The sequence below is a fragment of the Haliotis rubra genome, unplaced genomic scaffold (assembly GCF_003918875.1).
Source record: "Haliotis rubra isolate DU_JTF1 unplaced genomic scaffold, ASM391887v1 Scf465, whole genome shotgun sequence".
Classification (NCBI taxonomy): Eukaryota; Metazoa; Mollusca; class Gastropoda; order Lepetellida; family Haliotidae; genus Haliotis; species Haliotis rubra.
The window spans coordinates 751,701-769,946 of record NW_025767152.1 but is presented as its reverse complement, the minus strand read 5'-3'; the positions used below and the strand labels follow the sequence as shown (position 1 = coordinate 769,946).

Sequence of the window (18,246 nt, the reverse complement as noted above, 5' to 3'; positions counted from 1 at the left end):
GTATGTATGTATGTATGTATGTATGTATGTATGTATGTATGTATGTATGTATGTATGTATGTATGTATGTATGGATGGATGGATGGATGGATGGATGGATGGATGCGCCTGCGTGTGTGTGTGTGTGTGTGTGTGTGTGTGTGTTTGTGTGTGTTAATGGATGGATACACACACAGCTGATCAACTTTAAAGATAAACACTGTGCTGACAATTCACCATCCTCCATAATCTCCAGGGTATAAGTTACGGTAACTCTCCACTATACCCTGGATGCATCTACGGCTCGGTCCGATGATTTTATTACCTCCCTTTGCTGGCTCCGCATTCTAACTGTAGCCATTCAGATAAGCCGCCGCTACAACCGAGCTTGCCAGTGTCAACAAAAATAGCGGTGGCAGCCGCCAAAGTTTGTTCGCAGTGCGACTCAGATTTGGGGGGAAAACATACTGAGAAACTCGCAGGTATGAAACCTTAAATATATATATGCAAGAACTGCTTCTTTCAGAGTATCTGCAACAATGTATTATTGTTTTGACAAGTTTGATCGATTAGATCATTTAAAAAGCGAAAGTGAGTTGTGATTGGTACGCTCAACTTCCTAGCGTAGACACCTGCTTGGATATAAAGCAAGCCAAGGGAGGTAAAAAAATCATCCGGCCGAGCCGTAGATGCATCCAGGGTATAGTGGAGAGTTATCGTAACGTATACCCTGGAGATTATCGAGGATGACAATTCAGGCCATTGGGGATATTTCAGTCTGTCCTTTCAGTTACTTATTTCACGTTCAACCATGGGCGTGGCCGCAAAAGGGCATGAACAGGGAAAGGAATTGTGACATGTTTAATGAACTGAACAGTGACATGAACAATGATTTGAACGACGAACGGAGCAATGAAAAGAACAATGATCTGAAAAGTGACATTAACAATGAACCTATCAGTAAGTGAGTGGGTATGGTTTTAGGTTGCTTTAAGCGATAATGCACCATGAGCATTCTCGCCAACAGGCTACTGACGACGTTGAGTATGATATTCATCATCAATACGTTCTCCTGCAGACGCCTGCCTGACCATGTGATTTGTTTGTTTGTTGTTTAACCCCTCTTGCTAATGTCGGCTTTTCTTTTATTGAACTGTGCATATTTATCGAGTACATTTTCTAATCCTTGTGTATGTGCAGTTTCTTTGAGTATTTTTGTGGTCGATGTATGTGTTCGTGCGTCTGCGTGTTCCTGTGTGTGTGCGTGTGCCTGTCTGTGTGTGTGCGTGTGTTTCTGTCTGTGTGTGCGTGTTTCAGTCTCTGTGTGTGTGCGTGTTTCTGTCTGTGTTTGCGTTTATGTCTGTGTGTGTGTCTGTCTGTCTGTGTGCGTGTTCTGTCTGTGTGTGCGTGTTTCTGTCTATCTGTGTGTGTGTGTGTGCGTGTTTCTGTCTGTGTGTTCACGCGCAGTCGGATACAAGGACTACTGTGTCTAAAACAGGTATATAATAAATTAAATACCGTAATGTATGTTGGTTATACAGTAAACGCATGTATCACATGTTCGATGTCAAATAGTACACCTGTCTTCTATGAAGGTTTTCTCAAATCGGCTGTCATGTTTTACAAACTGTACGCCGATAGGTCTGCCCATACAGTGCCTAATGTCATTAACAGTCAAATCATGCGGCAAGCATGCCATAGGAATCCAATGAATTGACCTCATCCTCGGATCCATCAAAATACCATACATAGATTAGGATAGTTTCTAAGTTGGTAACCAAATATGGAATACAAACTGAAACAAAGTATTAAAAGAAGACTGTTGACGAGAACCATGATTCGAACCTGTCCACAACGTAAGGTGATGTCGATATATAATAGACTGTTATCGTACGAGTTGTCCCCCTTCATACACGATAACGAAAGTAGAACCCGGGTAACTTCCTGGTTGTATGGACGGATGGACGCCCGCACACTATCAGAGTTTCACTTTAAGTTGTTCGTATTCAATGTTACATACTCTCCCACTGTCTCCATGCGTGGGATATAACTGTTTCTGTAGACTGCTGTCTTAATGTTATTGTTTAGTGTTACGAACATGTCATGATTTACTGTTACTGGTGACCAAACACTTGAGTTCAAAGCTACTTCATACCCTCTGATATCAACGCTCCACGTAAAGGAGATGTACAGTAAAACTCAAATCAAATCATTTATAAAGCATATAAAACAAGTATCTTGAAGATGATGTTTTTTATAATGTCAATAGTCTTCTATAAAAGTACTCGTGTTCCGGAAACTAGCGAGAGTTGACGAATTGAGTTTCATTGTAGAGTTGACGAGCTGCATTTCATTCGTGACCAATTCGTGTTATTACGAGCCAAGCTGAAGGATTTAATGTTGGCTAATGAACAGCAGAACTACTTCAGACTTGAACGCTAACTCTATTTCTGAATGATTCTAATAGTTTTAACAATCACTCATTGCTGTATTTCATAAACGAATGAGACCTCTTTCATATACTACACAATTATGATGATGAAATTAATTTGTTGGAAACATATTCTGTCGTCGTAATTATTCCGAGCTTTTAGTTTTTTATTTCCAAATTCTTTGACATTTAGGAATTGCAGATTTTATCGTTTTCCTTTATTAGGTATTAACAATAATATTTTTATGTAATAAGTCTAAATACAGAAGACATTTGTCCATATTAGTCAACATCAATATCAGTATCCATTGTAGCTATCTAACTCATCTAGATTTACTACGTTTGTTTTTCATAAACCAGGTCTGTGAGCATTTATTGTTTTTGTGGGGTATTCGGTGTTTTGCGTGTTCATAGTTCGGAATGGTGTTTCATGTTCCATTCTTCCGATATTTCATTTTCCTCTCATTTCCAGTTCATAAACGTTCATAAACAATGTTTTAATGCAAGTTTGTGATTTTTGTGTGTGTTTTTAAAGTGTCAAAATAATGTTAAAGATATGTGCAGGGGCAACCTCAAGATATATCTATGATATTTACAAATGTTCAGTTAAGCATCTGTTTTATAGCATGGCTTCTGAAATGTGGAATGAATTGGCTCAGGTTGGTAATCCGGTAATGACTTTGAGGGATCATTGAATGTGTCTTTCATACACAGTATATGTACTTTCGATTTATAACATTATTTTTCAGATTAATCAGTTACATTAATCAGTAACAGGAATTTAGTGAATAGTTAGTAAGTAACGACTGTATATCTGTTTTGATAGTTTGATAAATCAAAGCAACTTTGGAAAAATATAACCCGAAACAAATCTGCTGGAATTATCATCTTCATATTTTCATTCGTCTTATCTTAAACATCTAGTTATTAGATATAGACAAGTCTGTATAGGTTTATTCAAGATTTGAATCTCTCGACGTGTGTGGCTTATTTCTATTGACAACTGCAATTCATGCAACACAGCTCAGGTCGTCATGCCTGGTAATCACTTCAACGCCGAGCGACAAAGTGAGTCATAAGCTATAAATAGTTTTCCGGGCAATTCCTGTTAAAGCGAAAGCTGTCGAGCTTATGGGCACTTGGATATCATCAATAGTGTTCTACCTATTACGGACTTTGGAAGGGAGGTAAGACAGAACACAGGTCTGTTACATTATTCAGTACCAGAAAAGTATGTAGTACCTAATTACTGACGATTTTTTACCTCAACCCAAAGGTCGAATTTACAGGACTCCCCTTACTGACAATTGTGTATCTGTTTTGATAGTTTGGGAAATCAAGGCAACTATCGGTAAACATTAATCCTAGCAGGGGTTCAAAAATATTTTAAAAAGTCACTTGCCCTGACTAAGTTTCCACTTGCCCTGATTTTATGAAATAGTCATGATGGTGTAATTATGAAAGAATATATCAACATGGTATTTGATGTTAATGTTTACTGGACTATTTATTGAAAAGTGATAAATAGCAAAGAAAGATAACTGTACTTTATTATCATTGCGAAATGTAATAGCTACATTTTGAGCAGTTTGAAATTAAATCAAAGTTTATTTGCAGTTTGAAACCATAAATGGAAATTATCTAGTAGCCCACGGACAAGTAAGATGACATTACTTGATTGCCCGAAAGGAAAACTGACTTGTCCCGGGAGTCGGGCGATGGGATTTTTCAACCCCTGCCTAGCCAATCATAGCGAAATTTATGCCTTCATATTCCTTATTCTTCGTATCTTTATAACTCTGGACGAATGGATGGCCTGCACACAGTGAGAGTTATTTCTGTAAGTTGTTCATTTTCGTATGCTGCTAAATATTCTCCCACGCTTGGGACAGGACTGTTTCTGTAGACTGCTGTCTTAATGTTATTGTTTAGTTTCCAGTGTTACGAACATGACCAAACACTGTGTTCAAAGCAGCACGCTCTGATATCAGCACTCCAGGTAAAGTCAACAGGGCGGTGGGGTTGTCTAGTGGTTAAAGCGTTGGCTCGTCACGCCGAAGACCCGGGTTCGTATCCCCACATGGGTAGAATGAGTGAAGCCCATTTCTCGTGTTCCTCGCCGTGATATTGCTGGAATATTGCTAAAAGCGGCGGAAAACCAAACTCAGTCAGTCTAACGTCAAGATTTGCAGCCAGAAAACGAGAGAGTTGCAAAGTTGCAAAGTTGCCATTAAAATAAACAGCAAAAATAGAACCATAACTAGTTTTCATAGTTATAGCACTCGCATATATATAAAGGAATGAAACCTCTTTGATATACTACAGCGACAATTATGAAGATGAAAATAAGTCTCGAAAACAAATTCTGTTGTAATTATTCTCAGCTGCATCAGCATCGAGTGACATTCATCGATTTATTTGTACCTTTCTCAATGCACTGTATTGTAAAGATGACTTTTCTATCCCATGGATAGATCTTATACTACGATGCTTAGAATAAAGGTATCTAACATTAATATGCAAAGATTATGTTAGCTTGTCCCAACATATGGTAACATAACTATAAATAGAAAATGAAGCATACTTGGAACACAAGAGGGTAAATTGAGCCCAGATTTTAACCTGTCCACGACCGTAGTGATGTGGAAATATAATGGACTGTTACTGCACGAGTCCTCCCCCTTCTTGTACGATGACGGACGTAGAACACTGGTTACTTCCTGGTTGTATGGACGAGTGGAGCGGGCGTAAATAATGACAGTATCTCTGTAAGCTGTTCATGTTTAATGTTGTTTTATGCTCTGTGGCCGTGCCTTGCACCGAACTGTTGCTATCAACTGTTATCTCAATATTATTGTTTAGTTATATAATATAATATATTCATTATAGGCTGTAGAGACTGTCGCCGGTGACCCATACACTCTGATGAGATCGAAGACACGTGTATCCACGTAAAACTGTCCATTCTATGTCGAGTGTCCAAGCTAAACTGTCAAAGTATTCCAATTTTTCTTTAAAGAGAGTGAGTGAGTTTAGTTGTGCGCCGCTTTGAGCAATATTCCAGCAATATAACGTCGGGGGACGTCTGAAATGGACTTCACGTTTTTGCAAAGTGGCCTATCAATAGGTATACTTTGTAAGATGGTTGTTTTGTTTCAGCAGATCTTCAGAACCGGTAATTTCCTGGCGTTCATGTTAAGATCTATGAAGCTATGAAAATGGAAAAAAATAGGGTCAGAATTTTCTCCTGCATATTCCTGGACATTACCATATATGTTTATTTAATCATTTCGATTTTCATCTTGCATGATTTTGAGGTGAGGTGAGGTGAAATTGGGTTTAACGTCGTGCTTGAGAATATTTCGCTCATATGACGACGCGATGCATGCATGTGTATGTACATGTATTTACATGGGGTAAATCTCCATTGTGCGGCTGCTTGTACTAGCCCAGACTTCCGCTGGTTTTAAAGTGAAAGTAGACATGTTTCAACGCGATGGCACACCTATGTGCGTTCGTGTACATGAAAATGTATTTACATGGGGTAAATCTCCATTGCATGAGCTTTCAGAATGTATTAAAATCATATTTCTGTGAAATTGGCACATAGGTCAAAATTGTCGTGAAAAACTGACTACTTCTGCTTATACTTAGCTTAATTTCCTTAACAAATGTCTGGGATATTTAATATATATTTCAAAGCTCAATGAAGTATGTACTTCTCCATGTCAACGTATGTTCGGGTTTGATTTTTTGTTTTTTATAAATTGTACTTAGAGTTGTTTGTGTGCTACTGGATGAAATATGTGGTCAATCGACAGGTAGTCAACGCCTACGAGTGACCCTCTCACAAACAGTCGTGCACTTGCTTTTGCGAGGCGTCTCTCGTACGCGTAACGGGTCTGCGAGGACGATATGTTTGGCTATGTCTATGACGAGCTGTGGGAGGAAAGCACACGTTTCAACGCGACGGCACACCTATGTACGTTCGTGTGCATGAAAAACTATTTACACGAGGTAAATCTCCATTGAACGAGCTTTCAGAAAATATTAAAATCATATTTCTGTGAAAATGGCACATGGGTGAAAATTGTCGTCAAAAACCGACCAATATAACAGCAAACTAAAAACTTAAGCCGGCGCATTGTTTTTACACCGGTAGAAGTGACCACCTCTCTTAGTCCTTTTTCCAATGATTATACTTCCACCAAATATAGTCCGTATGAAAAAAATGTTTTTCGTAAATGTGTATTAATTTATTATATCCTCTTTGTTGTAACGCAATAGAAATATCCCCCTATATAGTACGTACGCTTCTGACAGTCCAAGTCACAAGACGAATGTTTTGACAGAGCAATTTAGTCAGGCATCAGTTACCTCCTCTTAATGACTCGCTTCCCCAGTCACTTCTACGCGAGACGGTTCGCGCAGTTTTTAAGAAAGTAAACATGTTTCAACACAATAACAAACGGGTGTGCGTAGGTGTGCCTCGAAAGCTGCATATATAATTTGAATCTGCGATGAATGAGCTTTCAGAAAATACTAAATGTAAGTTTCTGAAAAATATGCACATAGGGTGAAATTCGCTGTTCAATATTGTCAAATATTGCTTAGATTTTGCACATTTTTGTCAAATAATGTTTACTTTACACGTTTTCATTCATGCCAATCAATGACTTGAACACCTATTAATGACTGTAGCAAAATTTTGTTTCATTATTTTCATAAATAACACTTTTAGACGCGTTTTTGTGTGACATGCAGAACTTCCCTGTCTGTGATCAGGCAGTCACGCGAATGAGTGACCCCCTCTCAGGTACTTGTACGCGTAACGGGGGACAGTAATGAAGTTGTCTAAACCATTCCTGTTCATAGTGATCGTTGAAGGCAACCACAATATTGAGTTACAATTTTGCGAGCGACCACAATGTCTGTGACCCCATTATTTGACATGTTGACTTCAAGAAGTATAGAGTGGCCATTACACTTGACGTCCGTACTCTTTGCAAACTTTAAACAGTTTTCGCTTCTTTGCATAACAAAGAAGCAAGGAGGAAGAATTTCTGGAATGTTGTGAAGTGTAATGGCATTGATAGGTTTCAAAGTTGAAAAATAACGCGATGAAAAAAGCTGTTTCAACAGCTGGGCTGCGCTCATAGCACGTGCGCAAGTAAATAGGTTCGCGCAGCTTGTCGGGTGAGTACTCGGTGAAGGCTTTGGTGTGAGCTATTTTTCTAATGTTTTGTTGATATCTAACAGGCGCGAGCTTTTTATATGTTATGACAGTAAATTAACTGTTTATGTAATTTCATTTGTCTATTTCACCACACGTTCTTCTTACCGAGACGGGGCGGTGGGGTAGCCTAGAAGTTAAAGCGTTGGCTCGTCACGCCGAAGACCCGGGTTCGATTCCTCACATGGGCACAATGTGTTAAGCCCATTTCTGGTGTCCCCCGCCGTGATATTGCTTGAATATCGCTAAAAGCGGCGTAAAACTAAACTCAGTCAGTCAGTCTTACCGAGACACTTTCTCAGTTCGATACTTAAAAGCAATGTCAGAATGTCTAACTGTGATATAGATATGTCGTTGTCACAGACAAGACTCAATGTCTTGTTTTATTGACACCTGTGTGTCTGCCTGCCTGTCTGCTAATGACAATATTCAATACACAGCTGCTATCACTGACCACATGCAATTTGAACTTAACACCAATCAGGCTATACACCATAAACAAAATGCATTGAGTTATGGCCCGAGTTCGGTCTTTGTCACATTATGTAATTACACAGACAAGCAGGTGTGATGCTTGAACACATGACATGTTATGATGTCTGTTGATTGCAAAATGTTATACACAAAAAATGAGCATGTATTTACAAACCCCAACATCTCTATATATTTACACACACAATTAGCCGTGAAGGCATCTGCAAATGAACCAGCCGTTACACTTGAGTTCAAACCCACCCGCTCTGACTGGGTTCGGTATCCCGGCTGCTTCGTTTCTTGGGAAGTAAACCGAAGTACACAATTTTGCACTTTCGATTTGCGATTGTACGCTTATAATTTTGTTTATATATTTTTTCGTAACCAGCAATGTATATTATATGTCATGAATAAGTGATAATTGTGTTTTAATTATGTTTGATTTTTTGGTTGCATGTGACCTTTAAATATCCGCCGACTGCTCTTTTATTAGTAATATCTGCAAAGTTTTGCTTCACAGCTTCTAGTACCTGTAAGACTGGAATAGACTCTGTATGATTCTCTGCATAAGTCTCCTGTAACCTGCAAATATTGAGTACTTTGGTAAATTCAATTCAATTAGATATCCAGTTACATATCACAAAAAAACATGTGGTTAGCAAACTTTCCTTTGAACCAATAGGTTCAGAGTTCTAATCCTGCAGTTTGCAGCAGAGATTTTTTCTATAGGCAGTCAGGGTTTTTATGCAATCTTACATTGACTTTCAGTGTATCACTAATGGTTCACTAGTTCAAGTCAATGCTCGCAGGTTTCATCGCTTTACAAACCACAATTGTGGTGCAGATTTTCATCTTACCTATTAATAATACTAGTGGCTGCAATATAAGTGAAAAAGTCTTGAAATCTGCATCATAAAATCAACTCACACACTCACAAATATATTAAACAGACATATAACAGAACATTTAATATCATTACTTGTCTAATTATCCTTAAAAAATACACACTGATGAGTTAATTTCAAATTGTACAGTACTACTTACTTTTCTAATGAACAACATTGGAATATATTTTCTGGGTGGTTCAATAAAACATTCATAACGAGTTGTTTTTCCAAGTGAGGCTAATAGTATTATTTGATGACATGTATTCAATAAAAGCATTAATTGTTGTTGTTTTTTGTTGTTGTTTTTTTACAGATGGTGAAGAAGACAAAATTTTGATATCAAAATGGCATTATGGTTTGTAGAGTTTATGTTATGTTTATGTTAAATCAGTTATGCATATACTAAATATAATTGTAAATATTATTTTCATTATTATACATGTGTGATAACTTTCACAAAAACCATATAAGACGTTGCAAATTCATATTTCAATTAAAGTAATTTTACTTACCATGATATTAAATTCTTGGAAGCCATTTCTCATTTATTTCGGACTTTTCAAATTTCCCTCCACGAAACAAGCGTTGTGTTGTGATCGTAAAATGGACCAATCAGAGAGCTTGGTAGCATTCGGTGCGGAGTGCCCGGACGCGTTACAGAAATGCGATATAGGCCAATAAGCGGTCGAAACGGCCTAATAAGGCAACATAAAGGGGCTTTATGAAACTTAGATATAGTTGTACAACGAAAACGAATACTTACGTGGCTGAATATATCCATGTTTATTCATGTCAAGCGAGAAATCAGCGTGAATAGAGGTTTATCGCACAGGCGATCGATGCATCGATCGCCTATGGTTTATCGAGGTGTCCAATACGGCGGGTGAATTACCTTGTTCCTATAGTAGTATAAGGGGCGTATCCAATGCATCGATCGCCTGTGGTACCTCAGGTACGTTTCTGTATACAGACGTGTACCCTAAAGGAAGACGAATCTATATATTCCGCAACCCAAAACCGAAACTGTATGTGGTTGATCCCGTTCAATTTATTGCATGAGGTATTCTGTAGTCAGCAATATTCAGTAAATAATCCAGTGTGGACCAGACAATCCGGTGATCAACAGCATGGATGGAGGGGGCTGGTTTGATGAAGTAGCAATATGTTTTTTTTTGTTTTTAATGAATTATATACATATAAAATGACTAGTGAATTAAATCAGTACATTTGAATGAGTGAGTTTATAGTTTTGTGCAGCACTCAGCAATATTCCAGCTATATGGCAGCGGTCTGTAAACATTTTCAGGTAGCCAGGTTTCAACAGTAAATACCAGTACTGTGAACCTCAAATAAATGTTGTGCAGTCAGGTTTTTATGGGTGTTTGTTTTCGAAGTGCCCCACCCCCACCATCCACCTCTCTCTCCTCCCTCCCCCCTTTGAAAATGAGTAAAGACCACATTGAAGTTGATGTTTTGCACACACAGACACATGTACACGCCCCCCATGTGGTAAATCGAACCCGAGGTTTCGGCAGGAAGAGCGGATGCTTTAACCATTAAGCTTCCCCACCGCCACCATAAATGCTTGGAAAAGGTTGAATGGGCATAAAAGTAAACCAACAATTATTTTGTTCCTTAAACATGTTGATGCATGCCCTGGTAGCATTGATGAATGAATGCTGATGATGTTAATCACTGGAGTCGATAGGTTTGATCCTTTTTCTGAGGATGAGATCAGAACTATTATGACCAAATCAAAACCAACATCCTGCCCCGGTGATCCAGTTCCCACCAAGTTCCTTCTAGAAAATATTGATCTGTTTTTGCCAACTGTAACAGACATTGTAAACAAAAGCCTCAGAAGCGGATATTTTCCTCAGGAATTCAAGAACTCTTTTGTTAAGCCTTTACTGAAGAAACCTAATTTGGATAGTAGCGATTTCAAGAATTTCCGCGCGGTATTGAATCTCTCTTTTCTTTCAAAAGTTGTGGAAAGGGCTGTCAGTATCAGGCTGAAGGAACGCTTGGACAATCATAACCTATTGGACAAGCATCAGTCTGCATACCGACAATGTCATAGTACTGAAACAGCTTTAGTGCAAGTTAGTGATGAGTTGAGACGGAATGTAGATAGGGGTGACATAGCAGCATTGGTCCTTTTAGACCTCTCCTCAGCATTTGATACCATAGACCATAGTTTCCTTATAAATCTGCTGAAAACCCAGTATGGAATTGACGACATAGTACTGAACTGGATAAGCTCCTATCTCTGTGACAGACGGCAGTGTGTAATGATAGGGAAAGACAGATCTGACAGCATTACTCTCAAACATGGCGTACCACAGGGATCTGTTTTGGGACCGTTGCTGTTCCTGCTGTATACTGGTCATGTTGCCAACATCACATCAGTCCACAACATGTCGCATCACTCTTACGCAGATGACACCCAACTCCTCAAGAAAATACCACTGCAAAATCTAAATCAGTCACTTCAAGAACTCACAAACTGCACAGGGGAAATCAAGTTATGGATGACAACTCATATGCTTAAACTCAATGACACGAAGACTGAGGCACTTCTGGTAGGAACAAGTCACCAAATTTCAAGATGTCCCATTAAGAACCTAACCATCGCCGATGCAGTTGTTCCTATAAGCACATCTGTCAAAGATCTAGGCATATACTTTGATACATCACTGTCAATGGAAACACACGTGAACAACATCTGTAAGACTTGCTATTTCCATCTTCGCTCCACCAGCAACATCCGTCAATATCTTACAGCTGAAGCCACCCATGCCTTAGTCCGGGCGCTTGTGATTTCAAGGCTCGACTACTGCAACAGCTTGTTGTTTGGGATCAGTCAGAGGCTATTGGATAAGTTACAGAAGGTGCAGAACACGGCCGCACGTATTATCCGTCGCATTCCCAAACATGGCCACATCACACCTGTTCTTAAACAGTTGCACTGGCTCCCCATCAAGGCAAGAAGCGACTACAAAATCCTCTGCTTGACCTACATGACCCGTCACGGACTTGCTCCCCCATATCTCTCTGACCTGCTTACTCCTTACTCAAACAAGCGCTGCCTTCGATCATCCAATCAGGAGTTTCTGTTCGTGCCAAACTTCATAAAACTTTTGGAAACCGGACTTTTTTATATGCAGCCCCAACCTTGGGGAATTCACTCCCATACAATCTGAAAGTTTCTGATAGCATTGCCACATTCAAGTCAGCACTCAAAACATACCTGTTTTCAATGTATTATTAGGAACTCTATTTTGGACCTGTACATATTGCTGCATAAATGTGGGAGACTCTTTTAATTTGTCATTGTTGCGCCTTGAGCATATCTGCTGACGTGGAAAAGGCGCATGAAGAAATCTGCATTTTATTATTTATTTATTATTATGGATTGTATAATCCAGACATAATGCTTTACATGTTTAGCAAGAATATTGTTGGCTGTGGCATTAAACAAACAAACAACCTTTGAGCGAAATGTTAACATTTTAAGATAAAAATAGTGTGTATTGTAAAAGTGTCCTTGATTAATTCTGGACAATGTAGGTTTCTAGTTAATGTGATATGACCTTGACCACTCTGTCTTGCACACAATACCTTCCATGGGGCATCATTTAAAGATTTACAGCCAATTTCCTGTTAATTGTACCCTAGTAATATCATGAAAATATGGAAAAACTGAAGTCTCTCTTAGGATGTTAAACATGTCTAAAAGAAGTTAAATTGCCATACTCTGATCATGTTTTCCTCGTTTCCTCTTCAGCACCTGTAAAAGTGGCAGAAGCGAAAGCAAGCATGTCGTCATCATTTGACCTGAAGTCCCTTCTAACGGAAAGCAGCTGGACAGAAGCCTTACAGGAAGTGTTCCAAGAGCAGTATTTTGAAGACCTCCAGAAACAGCTGGAGAAAGATTACTCAGGAACAAAGCAGATCTTTCCTCCAAAGGAAAAGATTTTTAATGCTTTTAACCTGACCCCAATTGACAAGGTAAACATTTTTGTGAAAGTCTGAAGTGAGGTCACAGATCTGAATCTGTAAAGGCGTCAGATTGTTTAAACTAAAACTTTAATTGATAATCTGAAAATATGTTGAAATATTGGGTGGTTAAATTGTCCTTAATTGATAATCTGAAAATATGTTGAAATATTGGTTGGTTAAATTGTCCTTAATTGATAATCTGAAAATATTTTGAAATATTGGTTGGTTAAATTGTCCTTGTGTTTCATCAATATTGAGGAGATATTTTAACCTACCCATGATCTCTCTGAAGAGGTATAATTTGTTACCAGTGGTGGAAAGAACTTTAAAATTGCTAGTGTACTCCGGGACAGTGGCACATGTAAAATCACCTGCCCTGATCATTTTTACACTATACCGACCGTTTTCTTGTTGATTTTTTAAATAAACCACATAATAAATATTGGAAAGTCAATTGGACACCAGTACAGTGTGATATACAAATTTGCTTGCCCGGCAGAAAAAAAACACTGGACTCGGGCGTCGGGCAATGGGTTATTTCCACCCCAGGTTACGGTTATGTTTTTTGTACACCAGGAATCCTATTACTGCATATACATGTACAGTATATTATGATTTTCTGTATATGTGAGTGAGCGAGTCTAGTTTTACGCAGCACTTAGCAATGTTTCAGCTATATGGCGGCGGTCTGTAAATAATCAAGTCTGGACCAAACAATCCATTGATCAACAGCATGAGCATCGATCTATGCAATGGGGATACAATGACATGTGTCAACCAAGTCAGCAAGCCTGACCACCGATCCCGTTAGTCACCTCTAACAACAAGCATGGGTTACTGAATTCACATTCTAACCAGGATCTTCACGGGCTAATCTGTATATGTATGCATGGGTGTATATATATGATATATTTCTGAATTCCTGATTGTATATTTGTCGTTTAACGCTGTACTCAGCAATATTAAACTACGTGGTGGCCATAAACAAAGAGTCTGAACCAGACAATCCAGTGATTAAAATCATGAGCATGGATCCAGTCAATGGGGATATGGTTGTATTTTAAGGTTATACGGTTGAACAGTTGATGTGTTGTGAAATAAAAATGAGAAGGGGCAACTTTACTGATTTCAACACAGTGGTACCGTTCTTAATGGCATGTTGACAATGTGTGTTGTTTTTTAGGTGAGAGTTGTGATCCTTGGACAAGACCCATACCACGGTGACGGGCAGGTGAGAAACTCACTTATAAACCTCAAGTGACATCACGCTATTGTTCAATTGGGTTGTTCTTTTACAGCGTAAAGTTCTGCAGTCAGTTTCCTGGTCATTCTCCAGGAAATTCCAGGAATTTCTTAAGGAATGCCCTGGGGTTTTTTTATACATAGCCATTGATTTTGAATTATTTTATTTGCACACGTTTTGAAGATAGATATAAGATGAGATCTATACTTGTTTAACACAAATTGTAAATCTCTCACTGACAAGTTGTGAAGTTCCTCCATGTCTGAAGGAAGCACTTATAAGACCCCTCCTGAAGAAACCTAGTTTAGATCCTGATACCTTAAAGAACCCTGTGTCGAACCTCACGTTTCTATCTAAGCTCATAGAGCGCGTAGTAGCCAGTCAGCCTACAAGTTAGGTCACAGTACGGAATCTGCTCTGATACGTGTCCAGAACGATTTGCTAATGTCTGTCGACTCTGAAGGTGGAGCTGCCTTAGTGCTACTAGACCTCTCAGCAGCCTTCGACACCATCGACCATTCCATTCTGCTGTCCCTCCTGGAGACTCGTGTCGGTGTTACTGGAGATGCTCTGAAGTGATTTCAGTCATAGCTATGCAACCGATTCCAATCTGTAATCATCGACGGCAAAGAATCACAGAAGCAGAAGCTTGTATATGACCAGGAAACTGACTGCAGAAGCTTGTATGTCCCATACTATTCACCTTGTATACCCTACCTGTAGGAGACATTGTCAGAAAATACAATCTGGGATTTCATCTATATGCCGACGATTCCCAGATCTACATGGGTTTCCGACCTTTCAACCCATCCTCTGTTGCTAATGCTCAGGCGACCATCGTAGATTGTGTCAAGGAGATCCAGCACTGGATGTCCACGCACTTTCTCCAACTCAACGCCGACAAGACAGAACTTATTATCTTTGGATCCAAATCTTTGCTTTCAAACTTTCAGTTCCCACCATTGAAACTTGGTGACTGTGATGTTAACCCCAGTTCTCAAGCAAGGAATCTAGGTGTGGCTTTTGAGTCATCCTTGTCATCTGAGCGACACATCGATGCTGTATGCAGGTCATGCTACTACCATCTGAGAAACATCAGCTTGATCAAGAAGCATATTGGTACAGATGCAGTCAAGACTCTAGTTAATGCGTTTGTCACATCTCGCATAGACTACTGCAATAGTCTATTGTATGGGGCATCGGAATACTCACTCTCCAGACTCCAGAGAGTGCACAACAGTGCAGCCAGAGTAATCACCAACACCAGACGTCGAGATCACATCTTCCCGGTCCTACAAGACCTCCATTGGCTGGTGTTTGTTTTCAAATCGCTTCATGGTCTAGCTCCTGAGTATATCAGTGAACTCCTATCAACCTACACTCCAGGGAGAGAGCTGAGGTCAAGACCATCAAGAGCACTGGATGTTCCTATGACTAGGAAAAGACACTATGGAGATAGATCGTTCTCCAAAGCCGGCCCCTGGCTCTGGAACCGTCTTCCTCGGCACATTCAGAACATTGTCAATCTCGACCAGTTTAAACGACAACTAAAAACCCACTTGTTCAACATAGCCTTCGCCTAAGCGCCTTTGAGCAATATGTTGGAACAGGCGCTATACAAATATTAACTTTATTATTTTATTATAACTTTGTCTTGCTATTACCGAATATGATCGTAAAATATCACAGTGTTGAAAATTTCCAACAATATTGTGTCAATGCCTGTTTTCAATATTTGTTTAGTGAGACATTACCAGAGTGGTCTAAGGGAGGTAACTGTGTAGTATATGGGGATCTGGTTCTAACTGTTTTGGATAATTTGAAACCAAGGGCTTTTGGTTTTAGGCGGAAGGGCTGGCGTTCTCGATGCCAGATGGACTGGCTGTTCCTCCGTCTCTAAAGAACATCTACAAGGAATTGACAACAGACATCCCAGGGTTCAAGACGCCTGCTGGCGGAAGTCTAGAGAAATGGGCTGTACAAGGAGTGTTCCTTCTCAATGCTACGCTCACTGTGGAGTAAGTTTGTCTCATAGCGTTTGTGTGATATATAGAGGTGACTGCTGAGGGCTTTTTAGCTCAACTGGCCTGTGTCACAGCGTGTACTATTGTCGTTTCGTGTGCTATGAACATTGTCCGAAAATATTATGAAGTAATAATTCTATATTTTTGTCCTCTTCTCATAATGGCTTGGATGTTATTTCTATTAGAGCTGTGACGATATATCGTCGTATCGATAATCATGATATCTTTTCTGACAATAAATATATCGATACGTTTTTTTAATATCGTGATGTGTATCGTTGACCTAAAAATTGTGAATTTTCACTGGAAATTGACGGGTGTGTCAAAATTTACACTGTTACTTGTTATTCAAATACACCTTTTTATAGAAAATAACTAAAGATAGCATATCGTGATACGCATTGTATCGAATCGTATCATTCCAAGATATCGAGATACGTATCATAAAATTTCTGTATCGTCACACCTCTAGTTTCTATAAGGGTGTTAATGGCTTTTCAAATCATCCATACCAGGGTTAGATTTGGTCTTCAGCAACTCATGTTTTTATAAAGACACAACTAAGGGGATACATGTCTTATGTCTGGAAACTGCTGAGTGCAGGGTTTAAAACAACAAATAAACAAATAAACTGACACATCAAAGCATCCAATTTTAATATCAATATTGTCACTAGGATGAATCTTTTATTCTGAAAAACATAAAGGGCCCTAGACGTGAAATGTGGTCAACAGGGTGATCTTAAGTAAGGCCATATAGTTCAAAGCTACGGAAGTGTAGTAGGGACACAGTGAATTTTTTTTTTGGTCTCTTTATCTCCTACGTAGGACATAATATCTCCTATGTAGGACTTAGTATCTCCTACGTAGGACATAGTATCTCCTACGTAGGACTTAGTATCCCCTACGTAGGACATTGTATCTCCTATGTAGGACTTTGTATCTCCTATGTAGGACTTAGTATCTCCTACGTAGGACATCGTATCTCCTGTGTAGGACATCGTATCTCCTATGTAGGACTTCGTCTCTCCTACGTACTTCGTACTCCTATGTAGGACTTCGTATCTCCTACGTAGGACTTCGTATCTCCTATGTAGGACTTAATATCTCCTACGTTGGACATACTACATGTATTTCCTTAATATCTCCTACATAGGAGATGATGAATATATATATAAAAGATATTTGTGTATATACACAACTAATGTTCCGTGAGCTGAAAGGGAAATTGATAAGAATCCTGCAGTTATGTGGATGGGTCACACGTAATTATTCAGTCGAGCAACCACGTCCAGACTTGATAATAATTTCTTCCATTTTTTTAATGTTACAGTTTATGTCTACTTAGAGGTTAGTAATGGTTAGAAAGTACCGGGTATTTACAATTCGAATCTGGGTACTGAGTGTCGCTTAATGTTGTAATTACATGCGTATGCCAATCGTAGCAATTGAATAATTCCAGAAAAAGTTCCCTTTTTAAAGTTTGTTTGTTTATGCAGGACGTTAGATAGTAGAAATGTGAGTCAGTGAATTTTCATGACACTAACGCAGTGTTGCTATACAGTGTTGTGTATAACGTTAGGGTGGCGTGAACCTTCTATTGATAAGTGCAGTTATAGCAATTTTGGTATGGTTATGTTTGATCTATCATACATGCATCTATTCATACACAGAGGGAGAGAGAGGTGGGTAGGTGGGGAGGGATGAGGTTATGATATGAAACTCCTCCGCAAGCTGCTGCTTGTCTTCCGATGGGGCTAGGTTGGATCGGATACAACGCTCGTTGTTTGCGCTTTGTTCGTGATTGTTTACAGGTTGACTTGACTGGGTGAAAAAGGCTTGAATGCGGTGTAAAACTATGCGAAATTCAAAAAGGCAAAGAATTGTCATTCTAGTTATTTGTAAACCACTGTAACACAAAAAGACATATATTGGCCAATGATCAATGTCACTCGCATTTAAAATGTCGCATAG

At 39.1% G+C, this 18,246-nt stretch overlaps 1 protein-coding gene across 8 annotated transcripts in view; it reads left to right on the top strand.

Annotated features, from left to right (window-relative positions):
* Positions 1 to 18,246, top strand: part of LOC124290437 (uracil-DNA glycosylase-like) — an 87,065-nt gene that overhangs the window by 65,991 nt on the left and 2,828 nt on the right. For 5 of the 8 annotated variants that reach the window (XM_046727142.1, XM_046727141.1, XM_046727140.1 and 2 more), the window contains 3 exons: positions 12,792 to 13,015; positions 14,190 to 14,237; positions 16,095 to 16,267. In XM_046727142.1, the coding sequence (XP_046583098.1) occupies positions 12,824 to 13,015; positions 14,190 to 14,237; positions 16,095 to 16,267 (413 nt within the window). In that variant the 5' untranslated portion in view covers positions 12,792 to 12,823. Of the gene's footprint in view, positions 1 to 1,878; positions 1,971 to 3,489; positions 3,598 to 9,334; positions 9,360 to 12,791; positions 13,016 to 14,189; positions 14,238 to 16,094; positions 16,268 to 18,246 lie in introns of those variants that run through there. The other 3 variants (XM_046727137.1, XM_046727139.1, XM_046727145.1) reach the window with 3 other exon arrangements.